This window comes from Poecilia reticulata, chromosome 7 (assembly GCF_904066995.2).
Source record: "Poecilia reticulata chromosome 7, P_reticulata-male-v2, whole genome shotgun sequence".
NCBI classification, from domain to species: Eukaryota; Metazoa; Chordata; class Actinopteri; order Cyprinodontiformes; family Poeciliidae; genus Poecilia; species Poecilia reticulata.
Genome location: NC_088836.1, coordinates 28583493 through 28600940, shown reverse-complemented (window position 1 = coordinate 28600940; position 17448 = coordinate 28583493). Strand labels below are relative to the sequence as shown.

General features: G+C 38.6%; 1 protein-coding gene across 1 annotated transcript in view; it reads left to right on the top strand.

Moving 5' to 3' along the window:
- Positions 1 to 16577, top strand: part of vwa5b1 (von Willebrand factor A domain containing 5B1) — a 36057-nt gene extending 19480 nt beyond the window's left edge. Inside the window, exons 11-22 of the mRNA XM_081609251.1 lie at positions 3205 to 3319; positions 3519 to 3704; positions 3956 to 4157; positions 4746 to 4936; positions 5982 to 6210; positions 6805 to 7098; positions 7294 to 7431; positions 7883 to 8011; positions 9319 to 9390; positions 9758 to 9830; positions 11180 to 11303; positions 12925 to 16577. Coding sequence (XP_081465377.1) covers positions 3205 to 3319; positions 3519 to 3704; positions 3956 to 4157; positions 4746 to 4936; positions 5982 to 6210; positions 6805 to 7098; positions 7294 to 7431; positions 7883 to 8011; positions 9319 to 9390; positions 9758 to 9830; positions 11180 to 11303; positions 12925 to 13521 — 2350 coding nt within the window. The 3' untranslated portion in view covers positions 13522 to 16577. The remainder of the gene's footprint in view (positions 1 to 3204; positions 3320 to 3518; positions 3705 to 3955; positions 4158 to 4745; positions 4937 to 5981; positions 6211 to 6804; positions 7099 to 7293; positions 7432 to 7882; positions 8012 to 9318; positions 9391 to 9757; positions 9831 to 11179; positions 11304 to 12924) is intronic.
- Positions 16578 to 17448: the final 871 nt, after the last annotated feature.

Sequence of the window (17448 nt, the reverse complement as noted above, 5' to 3'; positions counted from 1 at the left end):
TCAATATTGTGTAGCATCAGGGTTTCTTGTTAAAGGCGTCTTGGGTTGTAGAAACCTTGATGTTTGATCAAAAATGTGCTTCACACCTTCACACATCTTTGTACTTTCACACATTTTCTTTCATTACAGTTACAAACTTCAACCTGTTTCTTTTGGGATCTGACACAAAGCACAAAGCAGTGGGTAGTAGTATAATTAAAAGAAAGATGAAAAATGATAAATGATTGTCAAAATTTAAGTGTAACCACAGCATGATGCTGCCACTACCTTGTTTAACTTTTTAAATTTCTCTGAGTAACATTTTGGAACAATATACTTTTAGGACTACTTTCACTATATTGTACTTTTTACTTTTAGTTGAGTTGTTTTGGTATGAAGTATTGGTAATCTTACTTGAGGAAAGTTTCTGGATTCTCTACCCGCTGTAAGTAACTTCACTGAATGAAGAACAAACTTATTTTGACCAAAACTTCACACCAGAACGTTTAACAAAAACTACACACCGGCATTTTTTGTTAAAGTTTCATAAGTGATTTTTGTTGTTTTTTTTAAAGAAACTGATTTGGAAAAATGTTCCTTATGCCTGATTTTGTTAATTTGTAATTATGTTTTTTATATGAATAATTTTCATTTTGGTCTTCAAAATAACATTTTGACATAGCTTTATATTTTGGTCTCTGTGATTATGTAATGTTTTTTTCTTAAATGATTGATTTCTTTCGTTCAGGTACTCAGTACTGGAGTAGCATTTTTACCAAATACCTTTCTACTCTTACTTAAGTGATTTTTTGGACAGATACTTTTTTACTTTTACTTGAGTAAAAATATTAGAAATTGTGCAACTCTTAATTGAGTACCAGTTTTGCGTACTGTGGTTAAGCTGTTGGCCACACATAGTATTTTAGGGTTTTGCTTGCATCTAACCAGACAATTTTCTTCCACATATTCGCTCTGTCATCTTATGACTAATAGGAATCTGCGAATGCAAACATTTAATGTCTTTTGGGTTTTTGTTTATGTGATACATTTTACATTTTCAGACGATGGATTGAACAGTACCTCTCTGAGATGGTGAAAACTTGGATTACAATTTTAAAACTAAAACGTCTCCATTTACTGTTATTTAATCTTCATAATGCGGTTTGCTCACTAATGTTCTCTGAAAAACCTTTGAGATCTTCACAGAACAGCAAAAATTATGCTTGGACCAGAAATATAAGCCCTGTTTAGTATGTTTAAAGGCAACTGATTGCAGGGGATTTTATTTAGAGGTTCCAGAATAAATGGGACAAAGCACAAAAGCATACTTTTCGAATTTCTCAACTCTCAAAAAATGTCAAAAACCATGTGTTGTTTATTTTTTACTTTAAAATGATATGTTATTACTTAATATCCTCATAAAATATATTGATATCTTAGTTGTAATGTAACAAAATCTGAATAAGTTAAAGGGGTGTGAATACTTTTGCAAGGCACTAGCTCCTCGATTTTGTAATGCTATTTAAAAACGTAGAGCTAAGGCAGATTTAAATTAATTAACACATCATCTTCTAATGCTCCACAAGACAAATCCACTAGTGATTTTATTCACAAAATAAAATCACTAGTGTGGGTTTATCTAGGTGTTGAAATGTAAACCAGGCCACAATGGTGTAATCCTTTTAAAATGAAATGTGGGAATATGGAGCCCGTTTTACCTCTTTTAAGCATCCAACATCACAAATCTGTCCTGGAGGGAACATCTGTGCAGCTTTCAGCCACAACAAAGCTGCACGAATGCTAGAATGAAGAAATAAGAAACCAGCATGTGAGCTCCATCTGTCAACTTGCAGGGAGCGCTGATGACACAACAAATCTGCAGCGCTCCAGGAAGTCGTTTTATTTTGCCGCTTGCATTTAAGACTCACGCTGTGAAATCCCCGTCCAGAGTCGTTTTCTGGAAATTATTGACTTTTGTCGTCCCCTTTTAATGGATGACTGCCCCAGGATAATTGCATTAGGTGCGGAAAGCTCGGCCAACTCATCAACACTTCCCAGGTCATTATCGCTCTATGCTTACAAATCAGCACAGCCACTCAGAGACCAGATCAAACAAGGATGAATCTCCAAAAGACTCAAGTCAGGATCTAAACCGCATGGAAAGCGACACACTCGCTCTAATCAGCAAATGCTTTGTCATTAAAAATTCAAAAGGAGAGTGTTGGTGCAATGCAATTAGCTGAGCCATCCATTTTTGAGATATTGACTGTGTTATGCAACAAAAAACATATTTCACTCAACTGTAAGAGCTGGGAGGAACTTTAGTCCTGATGAAAGATGAAATTATGCTTTGAACTCCAAACCTTTGCAGAGGTATTCATACTCCTTAGGCATATTCACAAGTGGAAGTGAGAATAATACATAATTTATTTTCCATTTTTAGCAAATAAAAATAAAAGAAAAGTGGAGTCTGCATTCATTTACTCAGACAATTCTCATCTCCTTTCACTGGTCTGTAAGGAATTTCTCGCGTTGGCCTGGATTGATTTTCTACCAGACCAATCTGCGAAAAGAAGATATTGTGAATGATAACATCACTTTTCTTTTTGGCGCTGTTTTATGATTTCAATTTGTTTGTAGTTTTAGCAATGACAATGGAGGAAGTGAACAAAGTCGTTCAGCCCGTTCTTGACGCTTCCGAACATTGAATTAATATTAACAACCATCTTTTTTAGCTCAGCACTTCGTTGTGGTGGAGGATAGTAGCTTCATAGCGTTGAACTGACACATTGCATACGTCACAGACAAACATTAGCGACTGGGTAAAGTGTAAAACTTCAACTGAGTCCACGCCTCCAGGAAACAATCACTTCTCAATAGCCAAGAAAAAATCAGTGCAAAAATAAACAGCGTAGAACAAAGGGCTGGTTTTTGCCAGGCTAATTTACACCTGTATTTGTAGTGACTATTTTGGAATTTTATTTGTTGGGAAGTTTGGAAACTACGTATTTTGTCCTTCTTTATTGTCCACCCCACATAAAGGTTTTTGGTTCTAAAGTGGCAAAATCTGGAAAACCACAAGAAGATATTTTTCCAACACTCTGTTAGCATTGTGTCTTTCATTTTTGATGAAAATGTGCACCCATCCTGTGAACACATCTGTTGCTATGCTGGAAAATCTCCTGATCTGTCCTTGAAGGTGCTGCCTTTAATGTTTCTGTGCAGATGTTTCACATTCGGCATTGGACAAAATGCGTGCCGGAGGCTGGTGCAGGGGTTGGCGGCTGTTTCCAAAGGAACAGCTGAATTCCTGGCTGATGGAGAGAGGCTGCAGCCCAAGGTACACATTTCCAGCCTGGAGTGTCACTCATAATGACATCTATAGTTATTCTGAAGGCCACCGGAGAGCCATTATGCAGCCATTTCAATACATCGAGTGCCTGCCACTGATACCCATTAAGACATCATATGCGAGACACCACCCCCTCTGTGAAACTATCAGCAAGAAGCTGTGTTATTTCTATGTTTTTACTCCACAGATGATAAAGTCGCTGAAGAAAACCATGTCCCCGGTACTCAGTGACATTTCCATCGAATGGCTCTTTCCTGAAACCAAAGAGGTGCTGCTCTCCCCTGTTGGCAACACCTTCCTCTTTCCAGGAGACAGTCTGATTGGCTACAGCGTGGTGTGCGACACTACCCGTTACCACGACAACCCCAAATCTGTAAGACACCTGTTGAAGGGTAACGATTAGTTTAATGCACCAGTGGGTCAGAAAAGCAACCTTTTCTGGTTGACAAACTGTCTTGTAAAATTGCTGTTACTACAAAACAGTTTGAAGGTAAATCTCGAGTGGAAGTCCTTGACAAATATTTTCTGAATGGAAAAATAAATAAATGAAGCCTTGTGAATTGCTTGATCAAATAAGCTAAAAACCACTCAACGGGGTGAGTCACCTGCTTCACATCTCAACAGGATAAGAGGAGGCGATACAGCATGATGCGCTCCATTGAGTCAGCCAGCTCTGTGTTTTACCACTCACAAGAGGAGGAGGCGGGGAAGACGGGAGCGGACAGTCAGGGGTCCCACCGGGAAGCACCCTGCGGCACGCTGCATGACTCCTTCCAGGACGCCATGGCAGAGGGCGGCCTTGTCATCACAGAGCCAGACCTTACAGGTAGGAACTGCACAAGCGGATTTCCTTTGTTTTTATCACAAAGTGCAGGAATGTTTACTTTAAACAATAGTTTACTCATAGTCAGAGGTATAGAGTACCCAAAAAAAATCACACTCAAGTAAAAATAGCACTACTTCAACATATTTTTACTCCAAAAGTTAAAAGTAGCCATCCAAGAAATTACTCAAGAGTGAAAAAGTATTTGGTAAAATGTCTACTAAAGTACTGAGTATACATGAGACATGAGACATGTACTCTTTATATACAACTCAGATAAAGTCCAAATTATGTGAGTTGTATTGATATGTGATATCAATACAATTTGATCAAATAAGCTAAAAACCACTGAACGGGTTGAATCACCTGCTTCACATCTCAACAGGATAAAAATATTTATATGTTTATGAATATAAATAATATTCAAGTATGAACTTATAGTCAATTTCTTTGGGACCCTACCATGCATACCTTATACCTGCTCATGTATGGGACTATGTATTAATTAAAATACCCTGTAGACTTAATTATTATTGGTACATAAGTGTAACATTGGTTTCTAATGTAGTGACTGTAAATTTTTGAACTTAGATGACACATCACCAAGGAGACGTGCGTACAGCACAAACCAGCTCATGGACTACAACCCAGCAAAGAAATCCTTCACTCCCAGTGACCCCAACTCTGTGGTGTCCAAGAATCCCCTGAGGAGGAGCAAAGTGCAGGACCTGACAGGCCAGATGAGCCCCGAGCAGGAAATGCACTGGAAGAACGACTGCCAGGTATGACCTGTCGCTGAAAGCTACCGCTAAAACAGGTCAACCATTTTCCATACATCTGATTAGTGTGTGCTGCTTGCTTAAAGTCCCTGCAACCGACACACAAAATAAAGCGCTAGCATGTAATTAAAGCAGCATATTATGAATTTATCTAATGATAGAGTCGTCATGCTGTCAAGTAGAAAATGATATTTGAATTCAGAAAGAGTTGGCAGCTAAGGGAGCTGCCTGACCCCTGTCTGGATTGGAGTATAATCAAGAAGAGACTAACGTGTCCTTCTCAGTAATTAAGGGCAAAATTAATGAATCACAATTAGGTTTGAATAACTCAGGAAGCAAGTTGCCATGACTAAACAGAATTAACAGGAGGAAGAGTGTCTGCTCCAGGTAAATCCCATTCAAGAATCCTGTCTTAATCAGACTTAATGAATAGGTGTAGCAAATCTTTATTTGAATTGAAGGAGGTCAGGAGACATGGAAACCTCGGGGCATTTGAACTTCTCAGCAGAATCAACAATCCGTCTGTCAGACTGCCTCCATTTATCTGTCTAGTTTGTGTTTTGGCACACAGCGAGCTTCTGCTCTGTGTTTATAATCAGTTAAATCAAGAAAATACTGTGCTGAAGTAGTCACGTTCTGCATTTTGTCATGTTGCAATCACATGGTTCGGTGTGTTTTATTTATTGGCAAACAATAAAAGAAATGGTGCATAATTTTGAGATACTGAAAATAGTCTTGTTCTTAAGATCTTATTATTCATATTTTAAATAAGCTTTTATTGTTTTTATAAACTAAAGTTTGTGCTTGTAAAATTCAAATTATATGAATACTTGAGCAAGTCTCTGTGAATTTCTAATTTTGGGCGTCAGGCTATGGGCATTTGTTTTTCTTTAATTAAAAATTACCAGCAGAGTCTCCCTCTCAAACATCCCCTGATACGATCCAAAAGAGCTTGTTTAAGCTCACAGAAATGATCAGAATAATAATGGGCTGATGCTGTATCTCGCTTTATCGACCCAATAATGGCACCTGGGTTTTCTGGTGTTAGCCACAGCTGGCTGGTCTGTGCGCCTCGTCCTTCAGAGGGCGACCTGGCACCGGTCACAAGCCGCCTCCGCAGCAGGAGGATGACTCTGAGCTTCATCCCCAACCCCAGCTACAGGATGGCCCTCAGCCAAGCGACGGCACCGGGGTGCCTGTGGCTCGCAACCCTGCTGGGGATGATGGGTCCAGATCGTCCACGGACAGCCCCTCCGTTGGCAGCATTGGAGACACAGGTGAGAACACAAAGACAGCCTTTCTGGATTAATGGGAAATGTTTCCTTTATGTCAGACAATGCGTCAAAAACATGTTTGCTTGTTAAGTCTGTCATTTTAGCGCAGAATTTATACTTATTTCTATTAAAAGCCCAAAGTTTAGTACTTTTAAGCAACTTTAAATGTGAATAGGATGAAAGAAAACAAAAGAATTTTGCACAGTTCACCAAAGTGTTGAATCCAAAGCTCTTCTGTAAAATTACAGGTTAAAATTTCCCATAAATGGGACGTATATGCACAAAGCCCCAAGTAAAAGGGGTTTGTGTTGAAAATGCCTGAATAAAGTTACGTTGAGTTAACTTTGTCAATATCCCACTAATGTAGAAAAAACACAATTTCACAGTTGTGTTATTTCCAGTAAATAATAAATGCAGTTAAAATCACACATAAATAACCTTGGAGTCCTGTTTGTTAACCACAGGATTTCTTTTGATATATATATTTTAGGTGGTACAAGAAAGTTTGAGCACTTCATAAATAAAATATTGTATTTCAGGTAGTTTATCCCTAAATCTGCTTTCATGCATTAAACGGTTACTCCTCTGATATTTCAGATGGATATGGCCACCAGATGTGTCAAGCAGAAACCCCTCAAGAGACCCACATGTCACATCTGGGGACCACCAGCCATCACAAAGGAGACTGCAAAGCAGTGGTGTCGGGATTGCTGTGTGGGCAACCCATGAAGTGGGAGGTGGTCTTTGACATCGAGCCGTTTCTAAGCGGCCGGGAACGTGAGGAAAAGGTTCACGAGGAGCTGTGGAACGAGACGTTTCACCACCTGGCCGGGAGCTCCATCATACACGACTTTGAGCACATGGCCGATAAAGAGTCCGAGATAGAACAAGGTGAGCTTAGAAACTCGTCTGACACAACTGGAAAAAAATGTAAAAAAATGTCAAAGGATGAGGTTTTCAAATTCTATTAATTATTTTATTGTGTATATTTTGTGCAATTCATTAAAGAAGTAAAAAGTAATGACATATAATGTTACTTAATACATCATGGTTTTTGTATTGTATGGTTTTTTTTTTTATTTCCAGGTTCTGGCAGGAAGTACCAGGTTTACGTTATTCACACTAGCAAAGCCTGCAATATTCTGAGCAAACACACAGCATTTGTCCCCATTGACCTGGACACCAATGAGTATTTGCCAACATGTGTTGAATGCGTTAATGCGGGTGAGTTACATGGCTCTAATTCTCCTGAGTGAAGTCCCCCCCTCCCACTTTCTTCAAATTAAATGAAGCTGGTGTCAAACATTTTGTGCTGCGTTTGTGCCGCAAGAATCTAGTTTGTGTCGCTATCATTTTAAAGACACTCATAAATTTTTCCAGAGGTCATGAAAGGTCAACCAAAATCAAGAACTGTGTTGCATTTGTGATGGTTTGTGCAACAAAACATTTGCAGCTGCTCTGCAAATTTGTCGTTATAATCTTTAAAATTTTCCGGCTCCAGAACAGTCACTTGACACCAAATTTGTTTGATTTTGTAAATATGGGATTGGTTGAGGTTAAGTTGTACATTTTCCTGAGTTTTAACTGTGAAAATCAGTTAGAAAAAAACAACTGCTGTGGTGTTTGCACTCTGCAGAGCCAAGCAAGGTTGTGACGATTTCCATTTGTCTTGAAGGTGCAAACCTGAAGAGGGGCTCCAGGTCTCGATCAGGGAGCAGGAAGAACAGAGGGTACTCCATCGGGCTCGGCCGTTCTCAGTCCGGCGGCATGTCAGAGGAAGCCGAAGACGTCCTCCTGCCTTACAGTACGGGGCTTCATTTATTTTTCAAGGCTGTGTGATGAAGCATGCACATCACAATAATCAAGCACAGGCATGAAAGTGGCCTCAACAAATCCTTTTTAGTATGAAATGTCAAGCAGGACAAGATTCTAAAAATAACACCAATTTAAATGGTAGTCTTTTGGATAATAATCGAATGTGAGACTTGATGGAGAGGGAGTGGTCGATAAAATACCTGACAAGGAGAGATTGATTGTTGATTTCCAATTAGAGTGTAACAAACATTTTGCTTTCTGAGTTTAAAATAGGTTTTAAAACATTAAAATCTACCTCTACAGTATTAGAAACCTGTTTCAATCTATACATTCGATCTATACATAACTGTAACATCAGCATACAAATGAACATTTGCATTGGTGATGTTATTATTAATGTTATTGTTATGAATTTGGTATGAAGGCCAAAAATTTCACCTTTGTTCTCATCTGACCAGAGCAACTTCCTGCCCTTGCATGCCTCGTGTAAAATGGAAAAATGACTTCATATGGCTATTTTTTAACAATACAATTGGTGGATTGCATGCCTAGTAAGTGATTTTTTTGTGTTTTTTTTGCCAAAAGTGATTTTTGGCAACAAAAAAAAATCCCTTTTGACAAAAATGACTTAGGCCATTATCTTAGGAAGGTGACTCTTTTAAAACCACACATCATTTTCTTTCCACTTCAGAATTATAAACTATTTTTTCTTCATCCTTCATGTAAAAATGTGTGTAACATATATGTAAAAATGTGAACATGTTTGAAAGCAACTGTATTTGTTTATGTCAGTTTAAACCTGCTTTCATGTAAAACTGCAAAGAGCTGTGAGATATACGTGTCTCTCAGAGAACTTTGTGAGCTGTTTTATAAATAACTTCAGCAGCAGGACACAACATTTTTAAAAGGATTCTCAGTGATGGCATAGCAACAGCACGAGCTAATGTGGGCAAGAGATGTTCAAGCATATGCTGGTTTAAAAGAAGAACAGATGGCTTGGATATGGAGGAGCTTTAAGGTTTTAATGATTCAAACCAAAATGTTGGAAAGCTGACAATTAAAGGAAAGATATTGTTTCATTTCTTGTTTACGAGATCGTTTCTGTCTCGTCTGACTTTGAAATTCAAATTTTCCGCCTAAGTACCAAGCAAACTGAGTGAACGGTTTCAAACCGAGGCCACATCAAACAAAGTGACGAGCTTATTCGATGCTGGAGTTTTTGTAAATAAACTAACACAGAAAAAATTTATTCTTCTGTAATGGTTCTTTAGAAAATGACTTTAGTTCTTGTTTCAGATGCAGAGGACGGCGTCTCTCCATGCAGCACCCCCTCCTCCGCCGGCTGGGACAAATGCAGCTTCACAGAGGGTAAGCACATCAGCCGCTCTGCAAATTTGTTGCAATTCCTCAATTTTCCCCCACTAAGACCTTCGACATGCCTCACACAGCAGCATTTTCTACCAAATGTGAAACTGTAAATCACTGCTTGGTACTTAGACGGTCCTACTCTTGTAGAGGTTAACAGAGGTCGGCAATTTTTATCTCGGCTCAAACTGACGATGTCAAACAAGACACGTTTCACCTGGAGAGGACAGAGATGCTGGAGTGTGTTGAATGTTTTCTGTCGTCACTGTTACACCTCACTGTGCCGTAGTTTTGTTAATTACCAGATGGTGAAAGATGATAAGCAGACCTCTGCTTTTTTTTCTTTTCTGCCTGCCTCTTTGTCTCCAAGTCGCCCCACAGAGGAGTCCGTCTGTTACTTCAGACCAATCACAGAAATCGGTGGAGAGTCTTTTTTCTGCCAGGTATGTGATTAAAGTTCAGCTGGTGTTTAAATGTACTGTAGCTGCATTCAGTAAAAAAACACCAGTTTGACATTTCAAAAATACATTTGCATAATCTTGAAATGCTTTGGTGCAAGAATGAGGTGGTTTTCTGGCCGCATCAATGTTGGTTTATTTTTTTGCATCACACGAGTCACATGATCAACAACCAGATGTTGCCACAGGCGCAAACCACAAAGAAGACAGGAAGTAGTTGGAGGTTAATGGCACGGCATGTTTTTTAATCGCATGAACAAACTTATTCACTTGTGATTTTAATCGCGTTTTTTATTTAATGGGAGTGTCTCAAATTGTTTTTTTATCAACATTTGTGGAATATTGATAAAGTTTTGCACATATTTCTGATGAAATGGAGCCACTGACAGACCAGAAAAAACGCTCTAAATATGTATTTGGACATGTAAGACATGCTCTCAAAGTATCCAGGAAGTATTTTATCCATCACCAATTGTTCTATATAATAGAAAATTATTATAATCATTCAACAAATATGACATTCTGCTGCTTCCAGCAAAGCTTTTTCAGACATTTCAGAAAACATGATTATCTGCAGGAAATACCACTTTGATAGTGATGTATAAAGTTTTGCATTGTAAGATTTTACTTCTAACAACACAAAAACATTTTGTTTATCTTTTAAAGTAAACTTGATCTGCAGCTCTCCAGGTAAGGAGAAAATAAGTCGGTAATGAAACCACTAGTTGTGGTTGTTAGGTCCTCTATTTCCTTCAAAGTTCTTCTTTAGATTTTTTCAGCCACACATGAAACATACCTTAAAATGTTAGAAAAATAAATGAAAGCATTTATTTTGAGATTTCAAAAAAATATAAAATATGCCTGTCACAGTTTGCAGAGAGAAACGGCTCCCAAAAAGCTGGAGTCTGATCAGCTGAAAGTTCAACATTTGTTTGTTTCCATCTAATTAGCATAAAATACTGTTGAGCTATGGTATAATTTTATTATTTTCCTCAAATTTAAATTTAGAAAGAAAAATAGCAATAAATATAACTTTCTGACAGGTTTCTATGGCAATAAAGTATATACCAATCATTTTAAAATACTTATTTTTCCTTTTTTTTATGCAGGAAGTAAAAATACAGCCGAAAATTAAATGCGAAACTTTGAATTACAAAAGATCAATTCTTTAAAACAGATAAACTCTTGCATTATTATTGTACAAATATGTTCAATCTTTGTATTTTTCTTGTTTACCTCTCCTCTGGGTCCTTATATGAAAAAGATAACTCAGAGAAATATTCAGAGCAAGCATCTGTGTTTGCTGCGCTTTACCTCTTTACCTCCTCCGTCAGGCTGGCCCTCAGCAGGACTCGCCTCCTGACCCGAGCTGCGAAAGGATTCATGTGTCGAACGCACAGCAAGTCTGGCGATTCAATAGGAGAGAGTGAAAATGAGAACAAAGACTACATTCCCCTGGTGAGCCCCAGATCCATTCTGTTTATTTCAACATGCAGGTTGGTGTGTCACCGATATGAATTAATGGCAGAAAATGTGACCGAGAAACACCAGTTGTTGAATGATGCGGAGTACAGCGTCTCTCCAAATCTATTCAAGCCTTTGATTTGCAATGCGCATCAACTGTAAAACTAAACATTATTAAATTTAGACAATCACTATTTCTTATTGGTGTAGACTCTGACATGAGCCAAACGGCCGTCTGAAAAACAAAAAAATATTTGCTCTATTTCAGTGTATCCCAACTGTGGTCCTCAACGCACGTTTTGGATGTTTTGGATGTTCCCTGCTTCAACACACTCCATTGAGATGATTGCAATTCAACAAAGACCCTGTTAATCAGCCATCAATTAAAATCATGTGTGCTGAAGCGGGGGCATGTTGAAAACTTGCAGGGCGGCGTGCCTGGAGGGCCAGCGTTGAAAAAACATTTAGCTAAAGTCGCTTTATTCGGTTCCTTCAGGAAGTTGATATGGTTTTGTGATTATGGTGGCCTAAAAGTATTGAATTTGCGACGTCTTTTTCAAAATGTTGCCATCAGTGTTGTAAACCTCTTTTAGTTTTATTTTTGCCATAACATTGTATTATAAAAAAAAGTTGAAATTGCTGCACATAACTTTACCTACAAAGACGGGATTTTAACATAGTAAACATTTAAAGTGCAAATGACATTTTTTAGTACTTTCTTGAAATGGCACCCTGTACAAATAAAATCATATCCTGAGGATTGTCAAAATGCAAAAGAAGAATATAAGAAAATTCAACAGAACATCTCAAATGTTTATTGGAAAAGTTAAAAAGAAAAAAAGAAAAAGTTACGTTTAAGGCGTCACAAATGTTTTAATCTTGCAGGTTTGCTTTTCAAAAGACGGTGTAAAAAAGGTCGTTAAATTAGAAGGAGGCTGAGCGAATTGGTCAAGATTCAACAAGTTGCAGTGATAAGAAAAAGGCATACAGAAAACTTTTGTGGAAAAGCTGGACTAATAGTTGGATTTGTATAACATCACTACTTCGTGGAGGGACTCAGTACAGAGGGTGCAGGGGTTACAGTTTCGTTTCCAACTGTTGGTAAATTTCCTTTAGACTTTATTTTACTCAGTGTGGAAAATATAAATTATTTAGGTTTTAGTGTTGCATTGTGGGCATTATTAATATTATATGCATTCTACATGCAGTTCTCAAACAGAGACCTTGACTGATGCTTTAATCATGCAACACATGCTGGCCAATTCATGAATACAAATTTAATGGAAAGAAAAAAAAACACATTTTGAGAGTAAATACGTGGAATAAAAATACGCAGAAAGACTTTTTTCCTCCATAACAACCCAGAAGTCTTTAATAAGGGGGGCTGTTTCGAGCTGGTAACGACCATTGTTATTGGAATATATAAAACCGTGCAGACGAGGAGCGTGCATGCAAATCAGGAGCTCAGGTGCACCCTCTCCTCTTGTGTTATTGAAGCTTCGCTTGAAAGCAAATATAATTGGTAGATGATTTGTAGTGTAAATACGATACACCACTTGAAATTTCCCTCTAGAAGGACTAACAATAGAGAATAATTTCACTCCCCTCTGTGCAGGTGTTGTTGCAGTTGGCGAGCGGCGCATTTCCCCTGGACTCAGCTCTCTGTGAAGCCATTAACGTGCCGATGGACAAGCTGAAGTGGACGTCGCCTTTCGCCAGCCACCGCTCCAGCCTGGGCCACCTGTCTCACTCCGGCAGCCGGCGCTCTGACAGCACTGACGACGGGTCCAGATCCCCGTTTGAGCCAGACCCTTATCAGCCGGCAGCAGATCACTCTGCTGGCACCTGCAGCCCCTCTTATCCATCCAGAAACGCCTGGCCGGACGCGGGCCAGTCCACTGCCTTTGAACCCCAGTTTTTCTCAGAAACGGCATCACCTGGCAGCGCGATGAAGAGGATGCAGGATCCTGAGAGCATGGTGTGGGCAACGGCCGTCGCCTTGGCCTGGCTGGAGCACAGCTCTGCCAGTTATTTCACAGAATGGGAGCTGGTGGCGGCCAAAGCCAGCATGTGGCTGAATGCGCAGGACATCCCAGAGGGGAAAGATTTAGCCTCCATCAAGGCTGCTGCCAATCAGCTCTTCATCATCCTCAGACACTGGGATGAAAACCTGCAGCTGAACATGCTCTGCTACAACCCCGGCTCTGTCTGAGGCCTTAAACAGACTCCATACCAGATGATACTATGCTAACCAAGGCTGTACCACCACAGTGACGTTGCAAAAGTATTCATATCCCTTAAACTTTTTCTTTTTTTTAAATTTCACAACAGCCTTAGTTGTTTTATCTTACCAACTTGCATGACAAACCAACACAAAATACTGCTTTGTTCTGAAGAGGAAGGAAAATGCTACATGCTACAAATCTCAAAAGTGAAATATGTATTAGTGTTCAGCCCCCTTTACTCTGATACTTTCAAGTAAAATTCAGTCCAACAAATTGCAAAATATTAGTAAATACAGCCCAACTTTGTGTCATTTCAGTAAAAATTCAAAATATGTCACAGGTTTGTGAGAGTAGCAAGAGGAAAATTACTCAGAGGTAACTCTGGAGGAGCTGCAGAGATCCAGGTGGGAGAAACATCTGGTAGGACTTACACAAATCTGGCCTTTACGGAAACGAAGCGAGAAGATTGTAAATTCTAAAAGAAAGCTATAATTAATATTTAAACGCAACAAACACAAAGAATAGGAGCCCAAAATTGAAAGTTATGGCTGACTTTCAGAATACTGTGTGGGGGAAAACTAGGACTACACATTGACCTGAATAATCTCCAAAACTGCAGTCAGCATGTTTACATAAAAGCAAATGGATGGATCATAATGGCCTAGTCAAAGTCCAGACCAGGGTTCTGTAACTTCTACATTCCAAAGAACCATTTTTACCCTCAGTCAAGACAAAATGTAATTAAAAATGAAAAAGGCAATTTATAATTTCTGGTATATATCTACTATAAGAAAAATGTTATTTTAAATATCTTTTTATGTCTGTTTTTTTATTTTAAAATAAAGAAAACATAACACTTTTGCAAGAAAGAGGGTGCATACATTTCATTGTCATCTATGGGATGTTGAGATTTGCAGAAAGTAAGTATGTATGTAAAAGTCACATTTACCAACTTAATAACAAGAAGAAATGCTTTAAAAGTAATTTTAGTATCATTTTGTTTTGGAAATTCAATGAAATTGTTCCACAAAATAAACTATATTTAGTTAAGTGTGATGCAGAACCCTTTTCTAGACCCAAATCAAACTGAGAATTTGTTCCAAAACTTGAAAATTGTTGTTCAGTTTCTCTCTGTTCAATTATCCCACAAAGGTTTTCCAGCAGTAACAGCATTATAATCTGGTTCTCCAAAGTATTAACTCAGGGGTACTAAATAAAAATGCTGTTTATCCCCCAATTAGATGCCTTCCAGTGGTAATGAATGGTATTTACTGGAACAGAGTTCAAGTGCATGACATTCCTGTCAGATTTTTGCTTCTAAAAACATTTCCATTACACTACTTTGTGTTGGTCTGTTGGTCTGAAATCCTATAGATATATATTGACCTTGGCGGTTGTATTGTGTCCAAATGTTAAAGAAAAAAACAATCCAAGGGGTTATTGATGCAAAAGCACTGTCTACAGAGCAGTTAGTGCTCTGGAGTCAGCTTCTTCTTTTCCTGTTGCAGTGGTGAACAATGTGTGTTTTGCTCTGTTTGTGTGTGCTGTTCCTCCTGACATATCACAGGCTCGTCAGAGACACTTTTTCTAAGCTGTAACCTCGCCGGTGCCAGGCTCACCCGCTGGATCTCCGTAAGCGAGGGCCGTGTTTATGAGTTTGTGGAGATTCAGTGTTAACGTTTTAGCATGTTGGACCGGTCTCCATCAACATGTGAGCAACACTGCTGTTGTCGTCATATTGATGTTCTGGCTGGAATGCTGCAAAAGAGTAATAAGAGAAAACATTTCTTTTAATTTATCGATGCATATTTGCTGCATTTTTGGACTTAGCTGTGTCGTAAAAGCAGAGATTATTTTACCAAGAAGCATTTGGGTTCTCACTGGTGGTATTGTCCCTCTTTTATCTTGTGTCTGTTACTATTACAGTGTTATTATTACTTATGTTTTTGGCTTAAAGTGTAGCAGAGACTGAAAAATATGCAAACAGCTAAAGAAAATATTAAATCTGTATGTTGACATCTAAATATATATATGAATCTGGTTTAAATGGAAGAATGTGCATGTTTTTGTTGCTTTATTTTGGTGAATACTGTGATTATTTTCCTTTGAATGATTTGAATTCACATGTGTTTCATATTGGAAAGCAATTTTTGGTGTTAGCTCAAAAGGGTAGTGTGGCTGTAAGTTCAAGGTTAGTCCAGTTTAAGAAATGGAAAGTTTAGTCACAGCTTCATTAAAACTTTAGGAATTGAGTTAAAAAAATTGACTGCAATTTTTAAAATACATTTTTAGTTATTAGGATATTCAGATTTAGTGTCACTTTAACTAACTGTACCAGAAGATACTTGAACCAATTAACTTGAACATACCTACACCATTAAAACATGGCTTTTTGAACCATTAAGTTGATTTCAGGATTTTTGAAACACAAGTTAACAGCTCATCTTCTCATATCTGTCTCATAAATGTCTAGCTGCTGAGCACTGTGTGCTAACAAGTGTGTGCCCCTATTACTGTCTGTCAAAAAACCTCCTTTTAATGGTGTTTTAACTTGCTGCTGACAGAGGACTCTTCAGTTCGTTATCTGTGCCTCTAGGTCTGCATGTCCGACACAATATCATTAATATTTGGCAACCTTTGCCTTCTGTTTACCCCTTCACTGCTTTTTTTCTTAATGGATGATATATGAAGTACTCAAAAGAAAATATGGTTTTAGAAGCTGAAATGTCTAGCTGCTTCACTTGCTATTGGTTGGTTTTGGAAATCAGCCAAACCGAACCACTGATTGGCTGATCCCCCAAGATAGCACAGATATGGAAGCCCATGGATGTTAGCTTCAATCATGATGCCAAGATGGTTTTCTCTGTGCACATTAATGAATATTAAGGTATACTTTGTGTTTGAACTATTAAAATAGGCAGTTATAAGTGTTTTTAGAGGGAGTATTAAAGGAAACCTATGCAAAATTCACATTTTGCATGTTTGTATACTTCCATTTGGGTAAAAACTGCTTCTAAAAGCAGCCCAAGCACTTAAAAAAACACCCAGCCATCTTTTGGCAATAAGTTAATGTTTGATGGTGTCTGGAAAATGAGCCATTTCAAAAACCTTCCAAATGTAACGTCTCGAATCAGCATGCACTGCGCTGTCACCTAGCAACTCCAGTGAAGCCCAGCTTGTCACCTAGCAACCCAAGCTGAGCTCCAGCATATTTGCTCAGCTGGTTTTAATGCTGTGTATACTGTACAATGGCTGCTGGAAAAGACAAGAGTTTTGTTGTTGACTTATCATCCAGAAACCACTTGCTGCATCCTTGTTGGTTGTGCAGGAGGCTCTTCTTCTGCTTTTCATAGATGTATAATTGCACATGTCTTTGCAACCATTTTCATGTGCAAGTGCAAACTTTGAGTTGGGGGTTCTGACCAGATTGTTTGGATTTAAAGTGAAAAGCTCATTCTGAAGGGAGGTCAAAATAAAGCTCATAGACCTAGACTAACCTTTTCAATTAGGTCACCTTTAAGTATCTGTTGATTTTAATTGTGTTCCCTAACCCCTGCGAACACTGCATGCCGTGTGCATAATGGGGAGACTTGAGCTCTAAAATGAACTTAAAGAAAAAGCTTTTATAAAGAAAATGTTTAAAAGTGTAATCAACAACAAACCTTGGCAGCTGCCCATGCAGGTATAATCTAGGGCAGCCCGAAATGATGCTGCTGCTGCTGCTGCTGCTGTGTGGGTTAATCTTGTCAGAGTAAGTGTCCTGATTCTAGTTGGTGAGCTTAGCAGGCTCAAAACATCAAAGCACCAATATCAGAGAGGAATGTAGTTATTTATACGTGAGACTTTCCAGTGCAGGTAAGGAAAGGCTCTGCTCATCACACCACCAGCTACACACCTCCACAGATGGAGGGTCA